The sequence below is a fragment of the Taudactylus pleione genome, unplaced genomic scaffold, assembly GCF_031769625.1.
Source record: "Taudactylus pleione unplaced genomic scaffold, aTauple2 ptg000513l, whole genome shotgun sequence".
Taxonomy (NCBI): Eukaryota; Metazoa; Chordata; class Amphibia; order Anura; family Myobatrachidae; genus Taudactylus; species Taudactylus pleione.
The window spans coordinates 1,797,954-1,823,156 of record NW_028284915.1 but is presented as its reverse complement, the minus strand read 5'-3'; the positions used below and the strand labels follow the sequence as shown (position 1 = coordinate 1,823,156).

At 43.6% G+C, this 25,203-nt stretch overlaps 1 protein-coding gene across 1 annotated transcript in view; it reads left to right on the top strand.

Annotated features, from left to right (window-relative positions):
- The window catches only part of ANXA10 (annexin A10), an 80,443-nt gene that overhangs the window by 38,291 nt on the left and 16,949 nt on the right, over positions 1–25,203 (top strand). The window contains exons 10-12 of the mRNA XM_088450284.1: positions 8,862–8,957; positions 20,168–20,226; positions 22,791–22,913. Of these exons, the coding sequence (XP_088306410.1) occupies positions 8,862–8,957; positions 20,168–20,226; positions 22,791–22,913 (278 nt within the window). The remainder of the gene's footprint in view (positions 1–8,861; positions 8,958–20,167; positions 20,227–22,790; positions 22,914–25,203) is intronic.

The window sequence follows — 25,203 nt, the reverse complement described above, 5'->3', positions numbered from 1 at the left end:
TGAATTCTCGCAACCGGGTCGATGGTGGCCCAGAGCGCATGCACACGACGGAGCTGGCTCCGTCTTGCGCATGTGCGAGACCCGGATAGCGACGAGCAAGCAGTCGCTCCGGGTCTCGCACCAAAGGGGGCGTGCTGTCGATGTTGAGTGACAGCACGCCCCCTTTGGTGGGTGGGCCGAGGGAGGTGGCTGCCCAGACTGAGGCGTTCCCATGAGAATGCCTACCATCTGGGGCCGGCCCCACTGACATCACAAGTGATGTCAGTGGGAGAGCTTGCTCTGTTTGAGCCGAAAGCTCTCTGGGGCTTGCGGCCACGAGACCCTACCACAAGGGTCTCGTCGCAAGCCCGATTGTCGCGATGGTCTTGACCATCGCGACCATCATCCTGGCCGCTCGCATTAGCTGTGGGTGGCAACCCACAGCAATGCGAACGGCCAGGAGGCCGCTCCATTAAAAAAAAAGACGCCCTGATTCAGAGCGAGCGCTCTGTCAGAGAGTCCGGCTCTGAATCAGGGCCAGAAACCCCCATCCACCCAGCCTGACAGGCGGCTAGAATAATTACCTCAATAGCAGTAGCATGTTATACAATTATAATAAAGCTGCGGCCAGAACATGTTGTGTAAAATACAGAATAGAACAGACACCAACAAAAAGAGGCAGGAACCACAAATTGAGGAGGGAGAATGTACTGTATGCTCCTAGTTATACTATGTACAGAATGTATATTTATTATGGGAAGTTTAACCTTTCCTGACCACTTATATTATTTATGAGCTAAATATTTTTGATACGGAAATGTTTGTTTTTTATATTCTCTCCTTCAGCCTATACTATTGGCCTATTCAGTGTATAAGGAGACCAGTGTGTACATACATGTCCAGGGACAGTGCTAGATTCATCTACTGCTCCCCTTGACTCCTGGAATTGCTCCAGTGATCCACAGAGCAAGTGACTTGGATTGTGGAAAAGTGCCCACTCATGGGAAAATAAAACATTCAGCATGACCCTACTGTCTAACAGCTTACTGTGATCACTAGCCCTGTATGTGTCTAAGTATTACATATAGAGATTTGTGGATCTGGATTCTCTTCGTCTTTTAGTTTTGGTTTTGCAAAACCACTTTCAAGTGTTTTGGTTTTGGATCTGTTTTTTTTTTTTTTTACATTGATAAAACATTTTCAAAAACAGCTAAAATCATGTAATTTTTGCAATCCAAAACCCGAAATTCAGATTTAAAATCCAAATTCTGAACTGCGGGAAGACCGGAACCGCAACTCTGTCTGGATCAACTCAGGAGCAGAGCCGTAACTAGACTTTTTGGTGCCCTGTGCCAGAAAGTTTTTGCAGCCCCCCCCATTTTGCAAATAGGGAGATAACCAGTGGCGTAACTAGGGTATTTGGAACCCAGGGCAAATTTGAAAATGGACCCCCCCCCTCACGCTATGGTCACAAGGGGCATGGTCACTAATAATGGGGCATGACAACATGACACGCCCCTTTCTTGGCACTGGGAACATTTCTTTCTTCACCTTAATGCAGTGCCCCTTATACAGTCCCCCTATGCAGTGCCCCTAGTAGTGGTCCCCCTTATGCAGGCCCCCAGTAGTACCCCTTATATAGTACCCCCAGTATACAATGCCCCCAGTAGTGGTCCCTCTTATGCAGGCCCCCAGTAGTGCCCCTTATACAGTACCCCCAGCAGTGGTCCCCTTTATGCAGCCCCCGATTAGTTCCCCTTATACAGGCCCCCAGTAGTGATCCCCCATTTGCAGTGCCCCTTACACAGTTCCCCCTGTAGTAGTCCCCCTTATGCAGCCTGCCATTAGTTCCCCTTATAAAGTGCCCCAGTAGTGATCCCCCATATGCAGCCCCCGAGAAGTGATCCCCCTTATGCAGGCCCCCAGTAGTGCCCCTTATTCAGGCCCCCAGTAGTTATCCCCCCTATGCAGTGCCTCCTGTAGTGGATCTCCCTTTTCAGTGCCCCCTGTAGTGGTCCCCCTTGTGCAGTGCCCCCAGTAGTAATTCCCTTATATAGTTCCCCACTAGGAGTCCCCCTTGATGCAGTGCCCCCAGTAGTAGTCCCCCCCCAGTAGTAGTCCCCTCCAGTAGTGGTGCCTCCCAATGCAGTGCCCCAGTAGTAGTCCCCCCTATACAGTGCCCTTTATATAGTGGCCGGCCCCAGTTGGAGTTCTCCTTGATGCAGTGCCCCCTGTAGTAGTCCCAGTAGTGGTCCCCCCCCAATGCAATGCCCCAAGTAGTATCCCCCCCAGTAGTAGTCCCCAGTAGTGGTCCCCCCCAATGCAGTGCCCCCAGTAGTATCAACCCTAGTAGTAGTCCCTAGTAGTGGTGGTCCCCCCCCGAAGCAGTGCCCCCAGTAGTAGTCCCCTCCTTAGTAATAGTCCCCCCCTCCTCCCCTCCCGATAAATATACACAGAAATTAAACAATAAATAAAATAAAAATTCTTACCTGAATCCACGCTCCCGCCGCCGCCATCTGCACGTCAGTCCTCCCGGGCTGGCGTGGTCTGCATTATGGGAGAGACGTCATGACGTCTCTCCCATTACCCACTGCAGGAGCCGGCTCTTGCAGTGGGCGCTGCAGCAGCAGCAGCCAATGAGTGTCTGTCTGACTCTCATTGGCTGCTGATTCACACACACATCGCTGCCGCTTGGCGGTGATGTGTGTGCAGTAGCAGCAGCAGCCAATGAGAGTCGTCTGACTCTCATTGGCTGCTGATTTACACACACATTGCTGCCAGAGCTGGCGGCGATCTGTGTTAGCACAGCCTGAGCCCGCCCGTCTGCCACCCTCCTCCTGGCGCTATTGGCCAAGCGCTCAGGGGGAGGGAAGGGGATCAGCTGTGCAGCACAGGACCGGCACTGCGGTCGGCACTGCACTGGCTAACTAGGGAGGGCTGGTACCTTGGCCGGCGGCGCCCCCCCCCCGTCGTCGTCCCCCACACCCCCCCCACCCGCCGGTCCAAAGGTGCCCGAGCACGTGCCCCACTCGCCCTGCCCTAGTTACGCCACTGGAGATAACACACCCAAAAAAGGGCCATGGCCTCATGGGGAAGGGCCGGGGAAGAGATAGCGGAGGCCAGGAGATGTTGGGGATAAAATAAGAGGAAGCTACAAGTGAGAATGATAATAAACAGTAAAAATTGACAGGCCTGAACAGCGCACCTTGCCCTGCGGTGCCCTGTGCCATGGCACTGGCTGCACTACCCTAGACTAGTTTCAGCCCTGCTCAGGAGAACAGAAACATGACTCAGATGATGATCTGTTTGGATTCACAATATTCAGATATTTTCAGATATCTGGACAACCGAAGTGAACATCTCTAATTACATACTGTACACTGTGCTTTATATGAGGCAGGCTATAGCTTGTTAAATGCTAATTGTGCCCTTTTCATGGGCTGGACACATTCACTCTAAAACATACTTGCCTACTCACCCAATTCAGCCTGGAGCCTCCCGAAAAAATCGAGTGCCACACAAGGCCCCCCGGAAAGGCAGGCAAGCCACTCGGCAGCCGCGGACCCATCCAGCCCCGCCCCCCCATGATTAAAATAAAACCCCTTCAGCGGGGGGTGGGAGCAACTCGATTCATGCTGAATCGCGTCATCGTGGCCCTGCCCCCTGCTTCACAATGCCGAAAATCTCAGCATTGTGTAGCATGTGCGGGGCCATAATTACGAGATTCCATGTCCACGCCCCCGCTTCGCCCCCAATGCCGGGTAGTATTCCCGGCCACACACCCCTCTACCACACCACGGCCCCCTGCTTGTCCGACCTGGCTGCCCCTCCCGGTGGGGGCTGCAAGAATGTCGGCAAGCCTGCTCTAAAATCAAGCATTTGGAAACTCTCCTCTAAAAAGCCAACATAGTGCCACTAACTCATACTAAGCAGCTTACTGGCATAACTACAGCCTGCACCCATGTTTAATAATTTCCTCTCTGGAGTCCCACAGAGGCAGCAGTACACAAATCACTAGAAAATGATGTGGCGGCCATTTTACCAGAGATATGCACATAAGCAGCAGAGATGTCTCCGGGACCTTAGAAGCCTCCGGGACCTCCGGTGCAGAGTCTACTGCACTACATAGAGGAGGGGATCCGCACAGAGGACCTGATTCACTACCGATCGCAACTACGAATGCAATAGCGATTACGCATGCAGTTCAACTGCGATAGTATGCTAATTCATTGGGATCTCTATGCCACCGCTGCACTACATAAGGACGGCTACTTTACCTTAGACACATCCATAATGTTTAGCAAGACTGCAAAACATCGGTACAATCGAGTACCATCGCAGCCTCACACACACTTGCACAAGGTCAGACCACACTCAGAAATTGCTAACTTCGGCATATGCTATGTGTCCTCAGGCTGCGTATGGCATAGCAGTGGATCACTTATGCATACCCCTGCAAAGCCGATCAAACACACTGGTATGCCTGCGTTTTGCTTACCACCCCCCTATCACCACCCAGAAACGGCACTTCCTGTCAATCACTCTGTGATGGGTCAGCGTAGTCATTGCGATCGCAACATTGCCTATTGCGTGCTATTAGCAACTGCAATCTAAGCTGAATCAGGCCCCGAGTATGCACACCGGCCCCCTCATTTTTTTAAACCACCCCTGATGCAGCTCATGTTTTTCATGTGGCTGACAGATCAGTCATTCACTATCAAATATAAACTGTATGAAAAACACATGCAGTATCTCTACATCTATACTACAGTAACTTCAAAATGGATTTTCAGAGAGCATATTCATGTGTATAATATTAAATGGCTCATCTGACAAATCTGTATGTACTTTATTTAAATCATAATACATTAAAACAGCAGTTGTTTTAACTAATAGATAAATCGTGCACAACACTAAATGCAAACTTTCCAAGTACAGTATTTTAAACTTGGCATTCTCCCTGGAAATCGGAGACATTTGGAAACATACAGTAAGTATTTGTGGCATCAGACTGATGTTATAGCAATACTATTCAGACTTCAAATTCAAAACAGGTCTAAGGTTTTTGTTGGTAATATAGTTTTTATATTAGGTACATTAAAGTCTGGTCCATGTTCAGGTTGAATCTCAGATGCTAAGAAAAGGGGATCAATTTCCCAGAAAGATCATTTCACTTTAGAGGCATGTGAGAATATAATTCCTTCTTGAAAACATATATCTAACAAGAATCTCACATTAAATGTACTGTAAAGTCTCTTTTTTATAGTCCTCATTCTCATTTGATATCTAATGCCTCACTTACTAGCGTTCCATAATATTTTGTCCATAGTCTAATAAAAGAAGTACACATCATTTAGTTTTTGTTAAGCACATACTCACTGATTTCCAAGGTTCAATGAAAAACTTATGCTGCTCATATATAAGTCTATTTAGTCACCCTGGTTGCCAAGAGGATGTAGTCAGCATCCCGACATCCAGGATGTACACGGTCACAATACTGACAGCAGCATCCAGACTGTCAGAATACTGACAGATTGCGGAGGTATTAGGACTAGTGAGAGGTTTTATTCACTAGGAGGAGGGTAAGGGTTAGACACTGGGGGGAGGGTTAGGGTTAGGCTGCAGGACGGGAGGGTTAGGCTGCAGGATGGGAAGGTTGGGCTTAGGCTGCAGGAAGGGAGGGTTGGGGTTAGACTGCAGGATGGGTGGGTTAGGGTTAGGCTGCAGGAAGGGAGGGTTAGACACTAGGAGGAGGGTTAGGCACAAGGGGGAGGGTTAGGCTGCAGGAGGGGAGGGTTAGTGTTAGGCTGCACGACAGGAGGGTTGGGGTTAGGCTGCAGGATGGGAGGGTTAGGGTTAGACTGTAGGAGGGGTGGGTTAGGGTTAGGCTTCAGGAAGGGAGGGTTAGGGTTAGGCTGTGGGAGGCGTGGATTAGGGTTAGGCTGCAGGATGGGAGTTTTACAGTTAGACTGCAGGATGGGAGGGTTGAGGTTAGGCTGCAGGTTGGGAGAGTTAAAGTTAGGCTGTGGGAGGGTTGGGTTAGGCTGCAGGAATGGAGGGTTAGAGTTAGGCTGTGGGTTAGGGTTAGGCTGCAGGATGGGAATGTTAGGGTTATGTTGCAGAATAGGAAGGTTGGGGTTAGGCTGCAGGATGAGAGAGTTAGGGTTAGGCTGTGGAAGGGGTGGGTTAGGGTTACGCTGCAGGAAGGGAGGGTTAGGGATAGGCTGCAAGAAGGGAGGGTTAGGTTTAGGCAGCAGGATGAAATCTGTCGGGATTGTGACTGTTGGGATGCTGCTGACGGTATTCTAAAAGTCGGCATCCTAACCGTTGGGAATCCATACACAACACTTGCCAAGTGATTAGATTTGTAGCTAGTGTGGTTACATATATGACCATTGTGATGACTGGCAGATTAGGTGGGAGATTCAATTAGCCACTAGTTGGCCAATTGCTTAATGCAGGTTAAAAACTCATGGCCACGGTTTTTGCTATTCAATTATAAATCCCTGTTAAGTTAATGCAGCTTAAATGGGAGTTATTGCAAATTGTAGTTTGCAGCATCAGACTAGATAAAAAGTTGGGGAAATCCTTATGTTTATGTAAAAATGACAGTACACAGTACAGTACCATTGGGACACTCCTCCCACTGAACAATATATTTAGAGGCTTTTATAATAATTTTACAAAAGTTTGAAATGATGTAGGATATTGAGGTATTGTATTGATGAGAAATTAGCTTTTAAAATTGTGGATGGGAGAAGTGTTTTTCATAGCTTTTTACATACTTGTATATACACACTTAAAAATCACTATAGAGACAATTTAATATACGCTACAATACTCTCAACATTTATATTTTCTGAAATACATTTGGTAGTTATTATTTTTCCATAATTTCTAAAAGTTCCAAAAACCAACCATTTGACCATTTAACTACCCCCAATACTTTGCATATGGTCTTCTACACTGTCCTGCTTAGCGCGGCGCTAACAGCCGCGCACCCGGCACTTTGGTCAGAGAATGTCTGTTAACGCACCTTAACACCCTTGTTAAGGCGCGATAACCGGCATTCTCCGACCACACAGTGCACTGAACTGGATAACCCCGGGAGCTCGCTCCTGGCGCTATTCAATTTGCGTTGAATTGAATCGCCCCCTATCTTAGAGTTACATACATACATGTAGTTGCATATATGCAGATTTGCTTAAATCTAACATTTGCTGCTGGAGAAATGGGTTGGAGAGGGAAGGGGCAGTATAAGTACAGTAAGGAGAAACAGGTATACATATACTGAGTAATAAAAGATTAGCAAAGTGCCCCCTAGTGTAATACATATGATATCAGAACCATCACTGCTCAGGTGTTTTAATAGATAAGGGAGTAATAGGTGACCCAGTACCCAGTGTAATATAAACATCTATGATCTTTGTTGATTTCAACCTCAGTGAGAAAATATAATCACAAAAACAAATACATAATGTAACATTTTTCAAATTATGGAGTTAATTCAATGCTTGCAATGTGTCGTTGTAATGGCACACCAAATCATTTCAATAATGCCCAACCTAAGTGCAGCATAAGTGTTCACTTACTCGCCAGCATTGCCCACAATTGAATTGACCTAAAAAAAGTGTAGCTTTAATTATGGCAAAAAGATAATTCACTTATAAAGCTTATCTCACATACTGCATCCTTGAATTTCAACAGTGGATCACCAACACAGCAAAGTGTATTATGGAAAGGTCTCCAGTAACTCTTATGGCACATACACACATAGCGATCAGCCAGCGATACAATATCGCTGGCTGATCTTTATGTAACCTCCCTGGTGTGCTGGATGATCGATATCGATCATCTAGCACACCACCTACTTACCAACGACTATAGCGACCCGCAATCAACGATTGCGGGTCCCTATAGTAAAATGCTCGATATCGAGCAAGTTGACTGGCATGCACGACCGATGGACGATATCGCTTTCGTCCATACGTGGCCGCACATCACTGGTCGATGGTAAGTTGGTAGGGACCATTTAAATGAGTGATTTGAATGATAATGGTAACGATATCAATATCGTTATTGTTCAAATTGTTCTTTTAAATCGCTATGTATGTACACACCATAACACATTTCTCGCCAATTGACTTCATCAAAAGAGATAATTAAGAGGCCAATGTGCTGCTGAACATCCCATGATGTTCAAAGTTTTCCTATGCCCCTTTCAGGGGTAAGAAATGAGCCTTGCAATGTTGCTGGTTACAATGTTGGAACTGTATATAGGGGACAATACAAATAACGGCTTGAACAAAAAAGTCAGATCTTAGGGGCAGATTTATTTAAGCACAGAAGTTGCCTGATCCTGTTTCAGCGGCTTCCTTGCATTAACTACAGAAGGCAGATTCTGCTCACAGCCTGAGGAGGTGCCAGGAGAATATACCTACTGTAATCAGCAGCTCATATTAAATATACCCCTTAGTGATATATATTCTGCATCCTCACTCAAACGTTCCTTTATTTGCCCCAAATGAATATACTGTTTTCTTAAAAATACTAGAGACTTCTTTGATACTGTATATACCTATATATAGAACAGTTTCAGAAAATCAGAAGTGACTCAACTAACTGGAAGTGCATCACTGCATTAATTTCAGGACACAACAGAGTTGAACTTATGTCACTCTATTTAAAGCCAATCACTCAGGAAAATGACCAGCCTAAAGATGAGTAGGTATCATGGTATTACCGCAAAATAGAATGCAAGCATTTGTGGCACTACAAGTGCCAGCCTTCGGTCACAGCCAATGACTGTCCTTCCATGCAGATGCTTTTAGACCTTTTACATGTGTTAGTGTAACCTATTAAAACAATGTTTATTTTTTAAGTTTTCCAAGAATTTCAAAATATCTCTGGACAAGACATAGCACCAGCCATTGAAGAATGTTTTGATGGATGCTTTCAGCAGCTGCTTTTGGCCATAGGTAAGACATAAGACACAAGTTTTATAATTTTATAAGATTAATAAATTGCAGCTAGGGCCACTAAATATCACACAAATATTTGGTGTAATATTTTCCTTTGTATGCTGCACATAGTACCTTACAATCTTGCAGGAAAAAAAAATAGGTTTACCTGTAAGAGAAATAAATGGAATTTAAACTGGAATTTTAAGTTTGTTGGAGATTGAATTTGATGTATGGGTAGAAAATAGAGTCCTATGGGCTAATGGAAAACAAGGTATTTGTATCAACTTGCTCTTGGAGAGAAGGGTGAGTGTTGTTAATGTGTAAGTGCCTCAGGGGGTCTATTTTGTTGTTGACTTTTATGTCAATTTAAATTGACTGAACACTATTTAGAATTGACTGTGTAATGCAGTGCCAAAATCTCTTATTTACTAACATTCGATTTTCATTTCAAAATCGAAATCGATGTTAGTTGGTTTTGGCAGGTGAAAATGCATTAAATTTTGAACTTTCTGTTCAAGATCGAGTGCAAATAGAACCTAAGAATCTAAATTAAACACAAAAGATGTATGCACAGATCACTGTGACTTAAAGAACCTAAATAGTAAAAAAAAAAACGGTGTGGGGTCCTCTAAATCCATAACCAGAAATTTACATTTTATCCTAGTCTGGCCATGGAAAATCATGGGAAAAATCGGTGTGGGGGTTCCTGCTATTTTCCATTAACCAGCACCAGGCTGAACCAGCAAGAGGGTTTACACTACAGCAGGGAGACACATAGCGTGGGGTCACCTTGCCATAAACCAGCTTCAAACTGGTCAGCTCAGGGCTGGCAGTCCTCAGAAATTAGGGACCCAAATATGAAATGGAGTCCAGTCCTGAGCATCAACCAGCTTTCCCTACACCTTTGGTGGCATTGGGTAAGGGGTAATGTGTTAAATAAAGTAATAATGTTATTCTTCAGAGTGGAACTACAGGTGCCAGCAAGCATGCTCTGGGGCACTTGTAGAACGACAGTGGTACCCCCACTGTGAAGAAAATATTAAAAAGAAACACAAGACAGTCCTCTTGTACAGAAGGCATTTCGGTTATCATTAAATAAAATAAAATATTGAGCTCCCAAACGACAGGTACAAATGGTGAACACAAATATGGTCGACATTGCAAATGGTTGACATGTACAAAAGGTTGAAAGGGACAAATGATCGACATGCATATGGTGGACACAAAAAAATGGTTGAAACATATTGTTTTGTAACTTAAGACTAATCTTCACCCTACCCATAACCCTCTGGCTAGTACCTAACCCTAACCCACCCCCTGGTGTCTAACCCTAATCCTTCCTCAAGTGCCTAAACCTAACCTTAACCATTGGACCTTTTGTCCCAGTCAAACTATTGCCTGTTGACCATCTGGTGTCGACCTATTAAGTGTCTATCTAGACACGTCGATCTTTAATCTGGATACCCATAGAAACACAAGTATACATATTAATTTTTATCTGTGTAACTCTAATTCAGGATACATAAGCTCAGTGGTAGCCATAAATATTAAAAGTCAGTCTTGAGAAAGGGTCATGTGAAGCAAAATAATAACTTACTGTCTCGGCCCAGGGCGTACAGTATCTAGAGATACCTACAAGGGTCAAAACTAGTAGTATGCAGATGCCTAAGAAAAAAAAAATACAGGATCTCCTAAAACAAATTTTTAAAGTGGTGCTGAAGTCACCTACTGCTAGCAACTCACACCACTGTACCACCTGTAAAAGATTTTGAAAATATTGAAATTCATAAGTATTGGGAGCAAAGACCAATAGTTAAACCTTAGTTGTGCAAACTCCGCTTATAAATGACTTTAATTCACAATATGGTCCCAGTGATAAATACAATTATTCTCCACCACAAATATAAAATGTTTAACAAGCAGCATGCATATCTCTTTGGTCTTAGAAATTAAAATGAGGAAGATCTGGCTGTGAAATATAAGAATGATAAACTGGAGTGATAAACAGGAATCACACAATAAAAAATAAAATGGCAAGATGGCATACTTAGATATAAAGAATGTATAGAATTGTTTGAATTATAGAGGATTTTACTAATATAGACATAGTCACATACTTATTAACTAAAGGCAGTATTGCTCACATGTCATATCTTCCATATGTTTTTGTATTTAGTAGAACATGTACTGTACAACACAGCACCATTATTACACTAAGTCTAATATTGTGCAGCCAGGAGGGATGTATAACTGTGAAAGTCATTGTACATAAATGCTTCTGTTCAACAATTGCTTCATCTCCCTTTGTGGTGCTTATTGTCTGCACTGTTACCATGGAGAGAGATTTGTAGTTTCATTTTGCAAGACATGCATTTCATTTACTTCTTTATAAAGTTGTAACTAAGATATTCAAGTGATACTTTCCATGGAAGATGTAAATGACTAACAATGTGGTATTATTCTGTTTTAGCAAAGGACATCCATAGCTAAGTAGAACATCCACACTTGTAATATTAAATCTGAATTATTAATGAATAATAGCCATGTTCATGACATTGACATGAATCGTATCAGTAATGTGTATTTATTCAGTCAATGTTCTTTTGCTCATGACTAATGAACCTGAATTTCATAAACTAGAATCTGATTTTCCTTATCTACAGTACTTCAAGAGATATTTTCTCTTTAACATCCTACACCAACTGTGATATCAGGCCAATTGCTTGATTTCAGTACTATCTTAGTGGCCAGTTTAGTTCTTCTTTAAAGACAATCTACTATGAAACCAAATATTAGCCACTTGTCTTGAAATGTATAGCAATGACGGGATGTAGTCAGAACATGCAGTCAGGTCCATATATATTGGGACATTGACAGAATTTTCAGATTTTGGCCTCTATTCCCACCACAATGGTTTTGAAATGAAACAAACAAGATGTGCTTTAACTGCAGACTTTCAGATTTAATTTGAGGGTAATTACATCCAAATTGGGTGAACGGTGTAGGAATTACAACAGTTTCAATATGTGCCTCCCACTTTTTAAGGGGCCAAATGTAATGGGACTATCAACTCAAAAGCTATTTCATGGACAGGTGTGGGCTATTCCCTCGTTATTTAATTATCAATTAAGCAGGTAAAAGGTCTGGAGTTGATTCTAAGTGTGACATTTGCATTTGGAATCAGTTGCTGTCAACTCTCAATATGAGATCCAAAGAGCTGTCACTATCAGTGAAGCAAGCCATCATTAGGCTGAAAAATCAAAACAAACCCATCAGAGAGATAGCAAAAACATTAGGTGTGGCCAAATCAACTGTTTGGAACATTCTTAAAAAGAAAGAACGCACCGGAGAGCTAAGCAACACCAAAAGACCCAGAAGACCACGGAAAACAACTGTGGTGGATGACAGAAGAATTATTTCCCTGGTGAAGAAAAACCCCTTCACAACAGTTGGCCAAATCAAGAACACTCTCCAGGTGGTAGATGTATATGTGTCAAAGTCAACAATCAAGAGAAGACTTCACAAGAGTGAATATAGAGGGTTCACCACAAGATGCAAACCATTGGTGAGCCACAAAAACAGGAAGACCAGATTAGAGTTTGCCAAACACCATCTAAAAAAGCCATTACAGTTCTGGAACAACATCCTATGGACAGATGAGACAAAGATCAACTTGTACCAGAGTGATGGGAAGAGAAGAGAAGGAACTGCTCATGATCCAAAACATACCACCTCATCAGTGAAGCATGGTGGTGGTAGTGTCATGGCATGGGCATGTATGGCTGTCAATGGAACTGGTTCCCTTGTATTTATTGATGATGTGACTGCTGACAATAGCAGCAGAATGAATTCTGAAGTGTTTTGGGCAATATTATATGCTCATATTCAGTTAAATGCTTCATAATTCATTGGACGGCGCTTCACAGTGTAGATGGACAATGACCTGAAGCATACCGCAAAAGCATCAAAGAGTTTTTTAAGGCTAAAAAGTGGAATGTTATGCAATGGCCAAGTCAATCCCCTGACCTGAATCTGATTGAGCATGCATTTCACTTGATGAAGACAAAACTGAAGGGAAAATGCCCCAAGAACAAACAGGAACTGAAGACATTTGCAGTAGAGGCCTGGCAGAGCATCACCAGGGATGAAACCCAGCGTCTGGTGATGTCTATGCGTTCCAGACTTCAGGCTGTAATTGCCTGCAAAGGATTTGCAACAAAATATTAAAAAGTGAAAGTTAGATTTAGGATTGTTTAGTTTGTCCCATTACTTTTGGCCCCTTAAAAAGTGGTAGGCACATATAGAAACCGTTGTAATTCCTACACCGTTCACCTGATTTGGATGTAATTACCCTCAAATTAAATCTGAAAGTCTGCAGTTAAATCACATCTTTTTTGTTTCATTTCAAAGCCATTGTGGTGGTGAATAGAGGCCAAAATATGAAAATTCTGTCAATGTCCCAATATTTATGGACCTGACTGTACTTACAAACTCTCCCTCATTGTCAGGGAGACTCCCTGAAATAGTAGCAATCTCCCTGAAGAGTCTAGCAGTCTCCCTGATTGTACCTTACTCCCATTATAAACTGTATCCTAACCCCGTCGGGATTCTGACCGCCGGGATCCCGAGCACCGGCATTCTGTACCCGAACCGCAATGACAAATAATTACACTCAGTAATACTGCTATGTTTAATAGTACAGTATTGACCTGGATTATTGTCTGTTCATTGCTTGTATAATTGTATTTTCCATGACCATTTTATGTAAAAGTATTGGGCTAGCTATTTCTCTTTATGTTTGCTAAATATATCCCAAACACAGAAAAAGAAAATAGCTTTACAAAGTATAAATGTCCCAAAACTGCAATAATTACAAAATTATATCAGTCCACAAAAGAAGATAGTAGTGTCAAATTGAATGCAGAAAGTCTCTGCTGTATCTTCATCATATATTAATATCAGAGAGGAATGACTCAAACATGTACCGCCACCTAGTGGATATTGTGCAATTGAGATGAAAAATGAGGGTAGTGGATAAAAAACAAGGAAAAAAAACTCCAATTGATTGAAGGATTATATTACATAACTTCAGTTCAGTAAAAGAAGGTATTGCACTCATGTATGATAGTGTAATTACACTTTGGAATACTAGTCTGATCCTCACCTTCATAAGCAATCCAGATCACCAAGGGGGCGAATCAGTTTTTTTGTGGGCGGTGATAATTAATGGGCGCCCAGTGTTGCAATTCAATTGTTCTGGGAGCTCATTAATTATCGCAGTCATTGTGCCAAATAGAAAAACAGTTAAACCCATCCTGGTTAGGGTGCACAAAACTACTGTTTGGTTGCCCTAACCATGAGTTTATTGCACATTTCAGGAGGGTGCAAGCATAAATGATGGCACCCAGTGGCTATTGCACGGCTATTGTACCCGAACGAAGCAACTATTGAATTGCTCCATCCGGCGCCCAAAATAGCTGACCAAGGGCTTGATTCAGAGCCGGTCGTAAGCGGCCGCTTGTTTGCTCCGAGTGATGTTCGCACATCTGCGTATGCGTATGGGTCGTAATGCGCATGCGCCAGACAGTGCGGTCGGAAATCGTGTGATCGCAAAATAGCGAGTGCCTGTTAATTTAAGTGACAGGATGAGGCGTTTGTGGGTTGTAACAGGGGAAGGTGCTTGAAAACGGGGAGTGGAGATCCGAACGCAGGCATGCCAAACGGTCAAAACGGGCGTTTTAAGGGTGTGCATAATTAACAAAGCAGCGTCATCAACCACGTTACTTGGTTGTCTCTTAGCCTGAACTGTTCGCATGATTGCGGTAGGAAAATCCAACCACAAGCACTGCGAGCAGTTCAGACGCCTTTCGATGTACTCGATTAATCTAATAAATAGCGGAGATGACGTATGATGCGAGCGGCCAGGGGGCGTCTTTACAAAATAGCGAGCGCATGTTTCGTTCGCTCGTTCAGACATAGAGGCGTCAACAGACCGCAAAGAGCGAGCGCTCAATTTAAATAGCCTGCCCCTTTTTCTGAACGAGCGAGCGCAAATAGCGTCCGGCTCTGAATCAGGCCCCAAGTGCCTATAGGTCTGTTTCAGAGGTGGACGCAATGCCGATGTTTTGCACAGTTGAACTATGGGCCTGATTCAGACCCACTCGCGAGCGGCTGTCCGCTCGCAAGTGGGTCGATGGTGTGCACTGCGCATGCGCACGACGGAGGGAGCTCCGTCGTGCGCATGCGCGAGACGCGACGAGCGAAGGACTTTCCTTCGCTCGTTGTGTCTGATCAAAGGGGGCGTGCTGTCGATGTTGATTGACAGTACGCCCCCTTTGGTGGGCGTGCCGGGGGCGTGCCTGCCAGACGGAGGCGTTCCCAAGGGAACGCCTACCGTCAGAAGCCGGCCCCACTGACATAACTAGTGATGTCAGTGGGAGTGATTTTGGCTCTGATAGAGCCAAAATCACTCCTGGCCTTGCGGTTGAGAAACTCAACAGCAGGCTTCTGCTCGCACTGGCGATGGTCGCGATGGTCAAGACCATCGCGACCATCATCCTGCACGCTCGTATAGGCTGTGGGTGGAGACCCACAGCTATACGAGCGTCCAGGAGGACGCTCCATATTTATGGAGGTGGGCCCTGATTCAGAGCGATCGCTCTGGTCAGAGCATCCGGCTCTGAATCAGGGCCTATGTTTTTTGTACTGCACATGTGCCTGAGTCGCACTTTGCATGTGTCCAGATGGTTTAAAGATGGGGGTCATAGTGAATATTTAAATACAGAGTGATTGACAGTCAGTGGCATTTTTGGGAAGTAATTGGGTGTGGCTAGTCAAAGCATTTTGTGGGTGTGTCACAGCTACTTGAGCCGGAATGCACCTTCAGTTCCACTTTTTAATAAAGTTTAAAAACAGATAAAAAAAAATACAATGCAATGCAAAATTATTTTTACATATTAAAAATAAAGTTTTATTTGAATAATAAATGTTTTTTTATTTTTTACAAAGATTTGTGTTTCTTATTGCCAGATGGTGCTCTCAAAACTAATAGTAGTTTTTATTGTCGTCAGTAAACACAAAAAATCTCTATGGTCATAGCAGGGCTTTTCACTATTTGATAAATTAGATTCTAAGTAACCATACAAGACAATTTATTTACAATATTTGACTTTGTCTGCAAATAAGAGATTGCTAGCGTTCCATGTCATGTTTTTTTTTTATTTGATCACTTTAACTTGAAGCTTCCAGACTAATTTTTACTATTTTTCAGTGCATTATGTTCATCAGTAATAACTTTCCATTTATTAATCTACTAAATGTCCCTAATTTTATACTGTTCACTTGGAACATGTGTTTTCTTTCAGTAGCAAATTCAAATATAAATTCTTTATTTATTATTATTCTTCCTTTAACTGCTTTAAAATACTGGAAGAAATCCAAGGAATTTATATTGACATTTATTACAGTTCTCCTAAGTATATGGATACTAAATGTATGCACTTCATACAAGGCCTGAGGCCATACTATAAGGAAAAACATACAGATTTGTTTAACATTAATGTGTCCATTTTTCATAACTATTTGGTGTTTCAGGGGTATCCCCTGTTGTTAACTCATTAGCATAAATGGATGAATGTAGCTATAAGGCTGGTGTTGAAGATACTGTTGTTGGGCATGGAGTTAGCACCACTCTCTTTGATTTACCAGTGAGATGGTGTATTAGTCTGAGTTTGTCACTTGCCCCATCTGCAATAGGGATGGCCATCGGTGTGGTTACCATCAATGGCAAAATAGCAAGTAGCCATCGATGGTTACCAACTATGCAATGGATGACCATTGATGGTTTCACCAACTGATAGTCATCCCTGTTTTTTTTACTTATTGCCTGTGGGCGCATCAGATCCTGGGGATGGGGCTTCATGGCTACCAGCGGGCAAAGCTATGCTCAGTGTTCCGACACCTTGTAAAAGAAATAAAAAACATTCGGTTATGCTTAGACATCGAAGGAGGGAAACCATCTGGTTCTCCCATCAATGGCAAAAGCATTTGACAACAGCCATAAACCATTGATGATTATGAATCATCGATGGTCGATGGCCAACCCTAATCTGCAATGTCTAAGTGACAGGAGAGAGTGTGAACTCTTTACCTGTCTAGCAATATGCTTAGGTACAGGTTGTCATTTAGCAACTTTCCCTCCTTGTCTAGACAGGCCAAACTTCCTCCCTCAAAGTAGCCATCATCACCAGCATAGAGAATGAAGATGAATTTAATAACTTTTGCAAAGCTGTACTAAATTTAGTCCTGCAACATCCACACCACACAGAATTAATTGACTGTCATGTCCCCAGGTCTATTTTTGACTAGAAATGTGCAGTTACAAATACAGTGAAATGACCATTCCACTGAATAGCAAAGCAAGTGTTACTTGAGGATGGTGTCACCAAAGCTTCAAATTGGCCATGCATAGGACTCTCCTGTTACAAGCAAGGACGCAATGGCTTATTTATGCATGACATGTAAACAGCGTTTAAATGATCTGACACACATACGTTTTTCTAACCACCCCCTGGGATGTAGTTATGAGACCGGCGGCCGCATGACTGCCTGTCTCAAACCCGACAGCGTAATCCTGGCAAGGTATTTAACATAGGCATCAAAATACCGACGCCTATATTAATCCCGACGCCAGCCCGAATGAAGGCAAGTCTGGGCGCCCTTAGCGTTAGTCGTGGGGGGGGAGGGTTAGGATTAGGGGCTCTAGCGGGGTTAGCATTAGGTTTTTGGGGGAGATTAGGGTTAGGCGCCCCTAGGGGGGAGGGTTAGGCACCACTGGGGGGACAGGGTTAGGCGCCACCTCGGAAGTTTAGGGTTAGGCACCCCTAAGGGAGGGTTAGAGGGGGGGTTAGGTAATTTACCTGATGCTGTCGGGATTTCATCCTCTCAGCCTAAACAGCCGCCAGCATTTTAATCCCATTCCCCCCCTCTTACCTCCCCCAAACGCTGACTACCTATCACTCACTTTACGGGTGAATCCTCTGTGCGAGCATAATCACAATACAATCACTCCGTATGCGAAGTGCGGCTTACACACCTGCGTAATGCCTAACAATCATTCAATTTGCATAAATATTGGCATTGCTTTCATCTCTGAATCAGGCCCTGTGTCAATAAAGGAAAAATAGAAAAGCTAAACTGTGCTAAACAAGATAAGGCTGGGATCCTAATTAAAGAGTTAGTGAACAGTATTTCTATATGTAATACTTTGCTTTTGATTCTGTTGTGAAACAATGGTGTAATTGTTACTATGCTATTTTCAAGTGGCTGTGTAATTTATAAAAGTTAAGGATGGTAGGTGTGTGCAGAAATTGCAACATCTAATTGGATGGCTGCAGTGCCTGTCTAGTCAGGAGCCACATTCACTGCAAGCATACATTCTGCTCCTAATGTAGAAGTTTGAGTTCTCCAGCATTGAAATAGGTGTCCAACAGCTTACTGCTCAAGCTTGAACACATAGCATCTCTAATGAACAGAAGGCCTAATTCAGACCCGCTCGCGAGCGCTGAGCGCTCACAAGCGGGCCGCTGTTGGCCAAGTGCGCATGCGCATGAGGGAGCCGGCTCCATCGTGCGCATGCGTGAGACCCGCATAGTGACGGGTAAGCCGTCGCTATGGGTCTCGCTAAAAAAGGGGGCATGCTGTCGATGGTGTGACAGCATGCCCCATTTGGTGGGCATGCCGGGGGCGTGGCTGCCCAGACGGAGGCGATCCCATGGGAACGCCTACCATCTGGGGCCGGCCCCACTGACATCACAAGTGATGTCAGTGGGAGTGCTTTCGGCTCTGATAGAGCCAAAAGCACTCCACGGCTTGTGGCAACGAGACCCTACCACAAGGGTCTCGTCGCAAGCCCGATGGTCGCGATGGTCTTGACCATCGCGACCATCTTTTTGGCCGCTCGCTATAGCTGTGGGTGGTCACCCACAGCTATGCGAGCGGCCAGGAGGCCGTTCTAAAATTCAGAGGGACGGCCCTGATTCAGAGCGAGCGCTCTGTCAGAGCGTCCGGGCCAGAGGATGCTCTGACAGAGCGCTCGCTCTGAATCAGGGCCGTCCCTCTGAATTTTAGAGCGGCCTCCTGGCCGCTCGCATAGCTGTGGGTGACCACCCACAGCTATAGCGAGCGGCCAAAAAGATGGTCGCGATGGTCTTGACCATCGGGCTTGCGACGAGACCCTTGTGGTAGAGAGCCGGCTCCCTTGTGCGCATGCGCACTTGGCTAACATCGACCCGCTTGCGAGCGCTCAGCGCTCGTGAGCGGGTCTGAATTAGGCCCTCTGGGGGTCATTCAGACCCGCTCATGGGAACGCCTCCATCTGAGCAGCCACGCCCCTGGCACGCCCACCAAAGGGGGCGTGCTGTCACTCACCATCGACAGCACGCCCCTTTGTAGCGAGACCCATAGTGATGGCTTGCCCGTCGCTATGCGGGTCTCGCGCATGCGCACGAAGGAGCCGGCCAACATCAACCCACTTGCGAGCGCTCAGCGCTCGCGAGCGGGTCTGAATTAGGCCCAGAGCCCCTCATCCTCATATTTATCACTAACAGTATACTTCATACTTGCCTACATTCCCAGGACTTGCCTACTCTCCCAAAAATTGGGTGCCGCTACCGGCCCCCCTCAGGAGTAGCAAGTCTCCCGGAATGGCCGCTGCTCCCAGTGCCCCCCCGTGCGCCCGCACCCGGTAGCACCACTTAGCTAGCAAAAGTTGGCAGTTTTGGGAGGGGCGCTGAACCGCGTCACAGTAGCCCCGCACCCTGCTTTACAATTTAAATCACTGATTTATATGATTTTCCTCCATACTGTACAATTCTGTCTATATGATTTTATGTACTGTAGGATACTTATTTGTAACCACAACCAGCTTACCTGTAGATTGAGCATTACTGGTTCCAGTGAGGCAGAAATTACATGTATTTGATATATTGAGCTATCTGGTTTATTTATTATTTTGATATAACGTTTGTATTATATGGCACAAGAATAACAAATCTCCAATAAACCATCAAGGATAGTAGGAGTTTCTTTTGGTCACGGATCTCCTTGGTGACTTCTCATGCACATGCACACACATATATAAATAAAAGTTGTCATGATTATAAATTGAAACCTAATCACCGTTCCTGAAACAACCCATTTCATATGTTTTTTGTTTTTTTTTACAGTATCCTGTGTTCGGGACAAACCATCATATTTTGCATACAGACTTCACTCTGCAATTCATGTAAGTCACAGGTGACATGTATGAATATTTATTAAAATTATATTTATATAAAGTTAATTAACAAATACTAAAGCCTGACTCAGGAATATCCTCAGTTGCCTGTCATTGAACTGGATGTGGTACTAAAGCTCACAGGCATCTTGAGATGACTAAGATAAGATGGAACACAAAAAGAAGGCTGAAGATATTTTACTCTAATGTACAAAATGTGCAACAACATTGATCCAAATCAACCTATATTAACCATGTGATATACAAAAGTATTTTAAAGCCAACTTTACTTTAGTTGCCCCCTTTTAAAATTGTTATTTGATAGATTAATAAGCTTCCTTATTACTAAATTGCATCTACAGTAGGTGACACATGTCATTAAAGTATGGCAACCAATCAGACATTTGCTCATGCAACTTGCTCATAATAGATAATAGATGATTGTTTGCTGTACAAGTTGTGCTCTTACTGTAAATGTATTGCTAGTAATTCAGCCCTAATGAAACTATTATTGTAATTCCACTGCAAGTGAACTGTAGAACAAAATACATTTGCATGGGCTTTGCTGCCACCTTGTGATTAAAGTTATAAATAAATATCTGCACTAAAATGTAAGACAATTCGTAGTTTCTAATGTTTGTGAACTTCAGCCTCTGTGATCAACTTTAAGAATATATGCTTTCCAATTCACAACCCGAAACACTCTATATTACCGATCCGTCCAAGTTACGTCTGACTCAGAATAGGACGGACATCAATGGCAATACATGGCCACCATTACATATTATCTATATCTGTACTAACTTAGAGAGGCATAGAGCCATAGGGCTCAATCCGATTACCAGCTATTTACTCACGGGTCCAAATAAGTGAGGCTATATGCTGATTTGGAATGGACATGTAGTCGGGATGCCTCCTGTCAAAATACCACCTCCGAATGCTGACGTCCCGTCCCTTGGTTTGTGATGGCTTTGTATCTGTGTGGTTGATTGCAGTGCGATCGTTATGCTAACTCACAAACGAACACTGTGGTGCATATGCATGCGCAGTAAGCACCATCGGCCGATCTGCATACGCTGTTGCAGTTGCGATCCGTAATAAATCAGGCCCTATATCATTAAATAAATGTTCTCAATAGATTCCAAAATGATAAACCTTTGAATAAAAAAGAGAATACTCATTTGCACCTTTACGTTCCAGGTAAATAGTATTACTGTTTTTTCTCACAAAGATATTATTTGTGTAAACCTTCTCCGATACCGACCCCTTCCTCAAATAAAACACTTACAGTAACCACCTGGAAACTGGAAGTTTAAAACCTTTATTCCTAGATGTTTCTGGACTGTCCTCCAGCTTCTTTCACAAGGTGAAGAAGTTGTATAAGAATACCGGTTTCTGGAGCAGAAAGACCACATTCCATGGACAGCCTTGCATTTTCCGGGGAGGAAGATCCAGAAAATCTAGGAATTAAGGGCTTGATTCTGAGCCGCTCATAAGCGGCCGCTCGTTCGTTCCGAGCGATGTTTGCACAACTGCGCATGTGTACGGATCGTAATACGCATGCGTGAACCAGTCAGTGCGGCCGAAAATCGTTTGTTCGCTAAATAGCGAATGCCTGCTATTTTGGGTGACAGGAGGAGGCGTATGTGGGTGGTAACAGGAGAAGGTGCTTGAAAACGGGGAGTGGAGATCCGAACGCAGGTGTGCTTAAAGGTCAAAACGGGCGTTTTATGGGTGTGCATAATTAATACATCAGCATCATTGACCACGTCACTGGGTTATTTTATAGTCAGAACTGCTCGCAAGATTGCGGTAGGAAAAACCAACCACAAGAATAGCGAGCAGTTCATACGCTGGTCGATGTACTCGATTAATCTAATAAATAGCGGACATGACGTAGGATGCGAGCGGCCAGGGGGCGTAGTTTTAAAAAAAACGACCGCAAGTTTTGTTCGCTCGTTCAGACATAGAGGCGTGAACAGACCGCAAAGAGCGAACGGTTCATTTGAATAGCCACCCCTTTTTTCTGAACGAACGAGCGCAAATAGCGTCCGGCTCTGAATGAGGTCCTAAGGTTTTAAACTTCCAATTTCTGGTTGGTTATGTGTTTTATTTGAGGAATGGGCTGATACAGGAGGAGGTTTTGGAAAAGTGAAAGACCCACACCCCCCACATGCCTTTACACAAGAAATACTGTAATTTTGTGAGTAAATCCAGTAATACTATATATCTGGAATTTAAAGGCTGTACACATTAGTATTCTCTGTTTTATTGAAAGGTTTATCATTTTGGAATCTCTTGAGAACAGTTATTTTTGTTGATTGTTTGACAGAGCATTACAGTATAACCAAGTAACCATGAACTCATAATTTGAAAAATTTGACAGGTGGACCCATTGGCTGGTCCACTTTTATGTCATGTGAGCTATTACTCTAGTAGGGACATGGTCAATTATGGCACCATGTTAATGTTATGTGACTAACTTTGCTATACCTACTAATACAGTTTTCTAATTATTTTAAATGTACTACACTGTCATTTGATGCATGTTATTGTCTTTTTCCTCTGTTAAGGACTTTGGTTTTCACAATAAAACAATTATAAGGACCCTAATAGCCAGAAGTGAAATAGACCTAATGAGCATCAGACAGAGATACAAGGAGAGATATGGAAATTCCCTCTTCCATGACATTAAGGTAAATTCATACACACTGTGGTCAGATCAGAGGGTGGTGTCTCCTGGGGTAAAGGCAGCCAAGTAGTAGTACACGAGTTAAGGCCTTGGTACAAGTAACTGCAGCTAGTTTTATTAGCAGGAAAAAATGAACAAAACATAAAAGTAAATCTTGGTCTGTCCGTCTCTAACTAAATAAAATTATTCCCTCTCTCAGATTGGAGAAAACTAACGTCCCTCTCACAAAATAGAAGTCTTTAGCACAGCACTTACATTCAGTAATCACAGTGTCTCCCAACAGACCTGTTTTTGTCAAACACACCTGAACTTTGGGGTTCTCAGTCTAACTGATTCCCTGCTCGGAACACTTGGAGGTTCCAAGTAGAACCGAGTCCTGATTCGGGTCTTCTCGCCAAAATTTGTAACTCTGGTCTAAAACTGGATACTGCATATTTTGAATATTATTTAAGTCACTCCCTCATGATTTCAGATGCTGTGAGATGGTCAAAATTGACTGGAAATGACTGAAAATGAATGTAATTAATGTTAGTAATACTAAAGGAACAAAAAATATGCTAATGCCTGCAGAAAGTGTCTGAAGGAAAAAGAAGCCTCCAGCCGGCATCTCAGAACCGTAGCCTGCATCTGAGGATGCAGGATTGGATCAACATCGCAAACCAATGGAAAATTCAGACACTGGCCTTGGCACTCCCAGAAAAGCAGGCCTCCCTGCCCCTTCCCCAAACAGCCACAAACAGCCACAACATGTCAATCATGCTGCGGCTTGGGAGCATTACATGCAATGATGCAGAACTTGTTCTGTACATGTGCAGGACGGGTTATGCATATGCGCAGTTCCTCCATCAATGGAGATGTAAGTGAATCATTAGGTTTGCATACATCTCTGAATCAGGTCCATAGTCGTATCTACAAAGGGGGTCAATACATAAACAAAGCATATCAACTGAGTATACATATTATTCAATATTACAGCAGTATGACATGACAGAAGTCAGCAGTTCAGTATCACAATACAGAGTATCACATTTTATCACCTCAGACATATTATAGGTGAGTATATTAATAATGTCCCTACTTTATACATTAGTTAATGGTCCAAGATCATATCTATCATACATATCAATGGGATGCGGTTAATATCCCGGCACTTAGAATGCCGGCAGCGGAATCCCTGACACCTGTCAGAATCCCAACCACAGGCATCCCGAAGGTAAGTGGCAGGGTTAGGGGAAGGGTCAGGGGTTAGGCATCAGGCGGAGGGTTAAGGTTAGGCACTAAGGTGAGAGGGTTAGGTTTAGGTTGCGGGGAGGGGGAGGTTAGGTTTAGGCACTAGGAGGGGATGTTAGGTTAGGCACTGGGGAGGGAGACTTAGAGGTAGGGAAAAGGGGAGGGTTAGGATACCTACCAACAGGTGCAGGTATCCTAACCTTGTCGGGATGCCAGCATTGGGATTTTGACAGCTGGGATCCCGAGCGCCAGCATCCCTTACCCAACCCATATCAACCACCTCTTTTATTTCTGCCCTTAAATAGGTTACAGGAAATACATAAAAATACAACATATAAATAAAAATACATAATATGTAAAATAAGTAATCAGCACATGGACAAATAGGCTGAATTAAACCTAGCAGATATTATACAGAAAAATATGTTCAAATGATTTACATAATTTAAGCCCCTGGGTAAGAGGGTGCCTAATTTGTAGATCCACCACATTTTTAACAGCACCAAACCCCATGTCCTCCCCTTGGGAGGGGGGAACCCAATAAATGTTTATACTATACATTTAATTCATTTATTTTTTTACATGGATTAAGGAAAGTATTGCTTTGATGCATTGTTTTTCACTAGCAACACAATACAGAAAATAAAAAACAATCTTTAAAAATCTAAAAGTTGATGGGGAAGCTATATTCATATCAATCACACACAATCCTTAGAGCAATATCTGCAATGTATTCTGTCGACCCAGACAATCCCTTTGCGCAATATAATATAAAGAAAACGTAAAGGAAAAGAAACATCAACAAGAGCAAGAGTGTAGGTACATGGAGAGGAGTAGAGTGATTGGCCCCAGTGTCTGAAAAACTTTCCTACCGAACACACGGCCTGACTTAGAGATGTACGCTAATGCCACTGCAGCTTTAAATTTGTACACAGCAGCTGTGCAAAAATATGTAAATGTGGCTGCCATCTGGATTTGTATTGACACGCTCATCATTGTCTTTGCAAATCCAAGCGGCTGGATACAAAGATGCAGCATCGGTCTCAGATCAGTTGATAATCAGC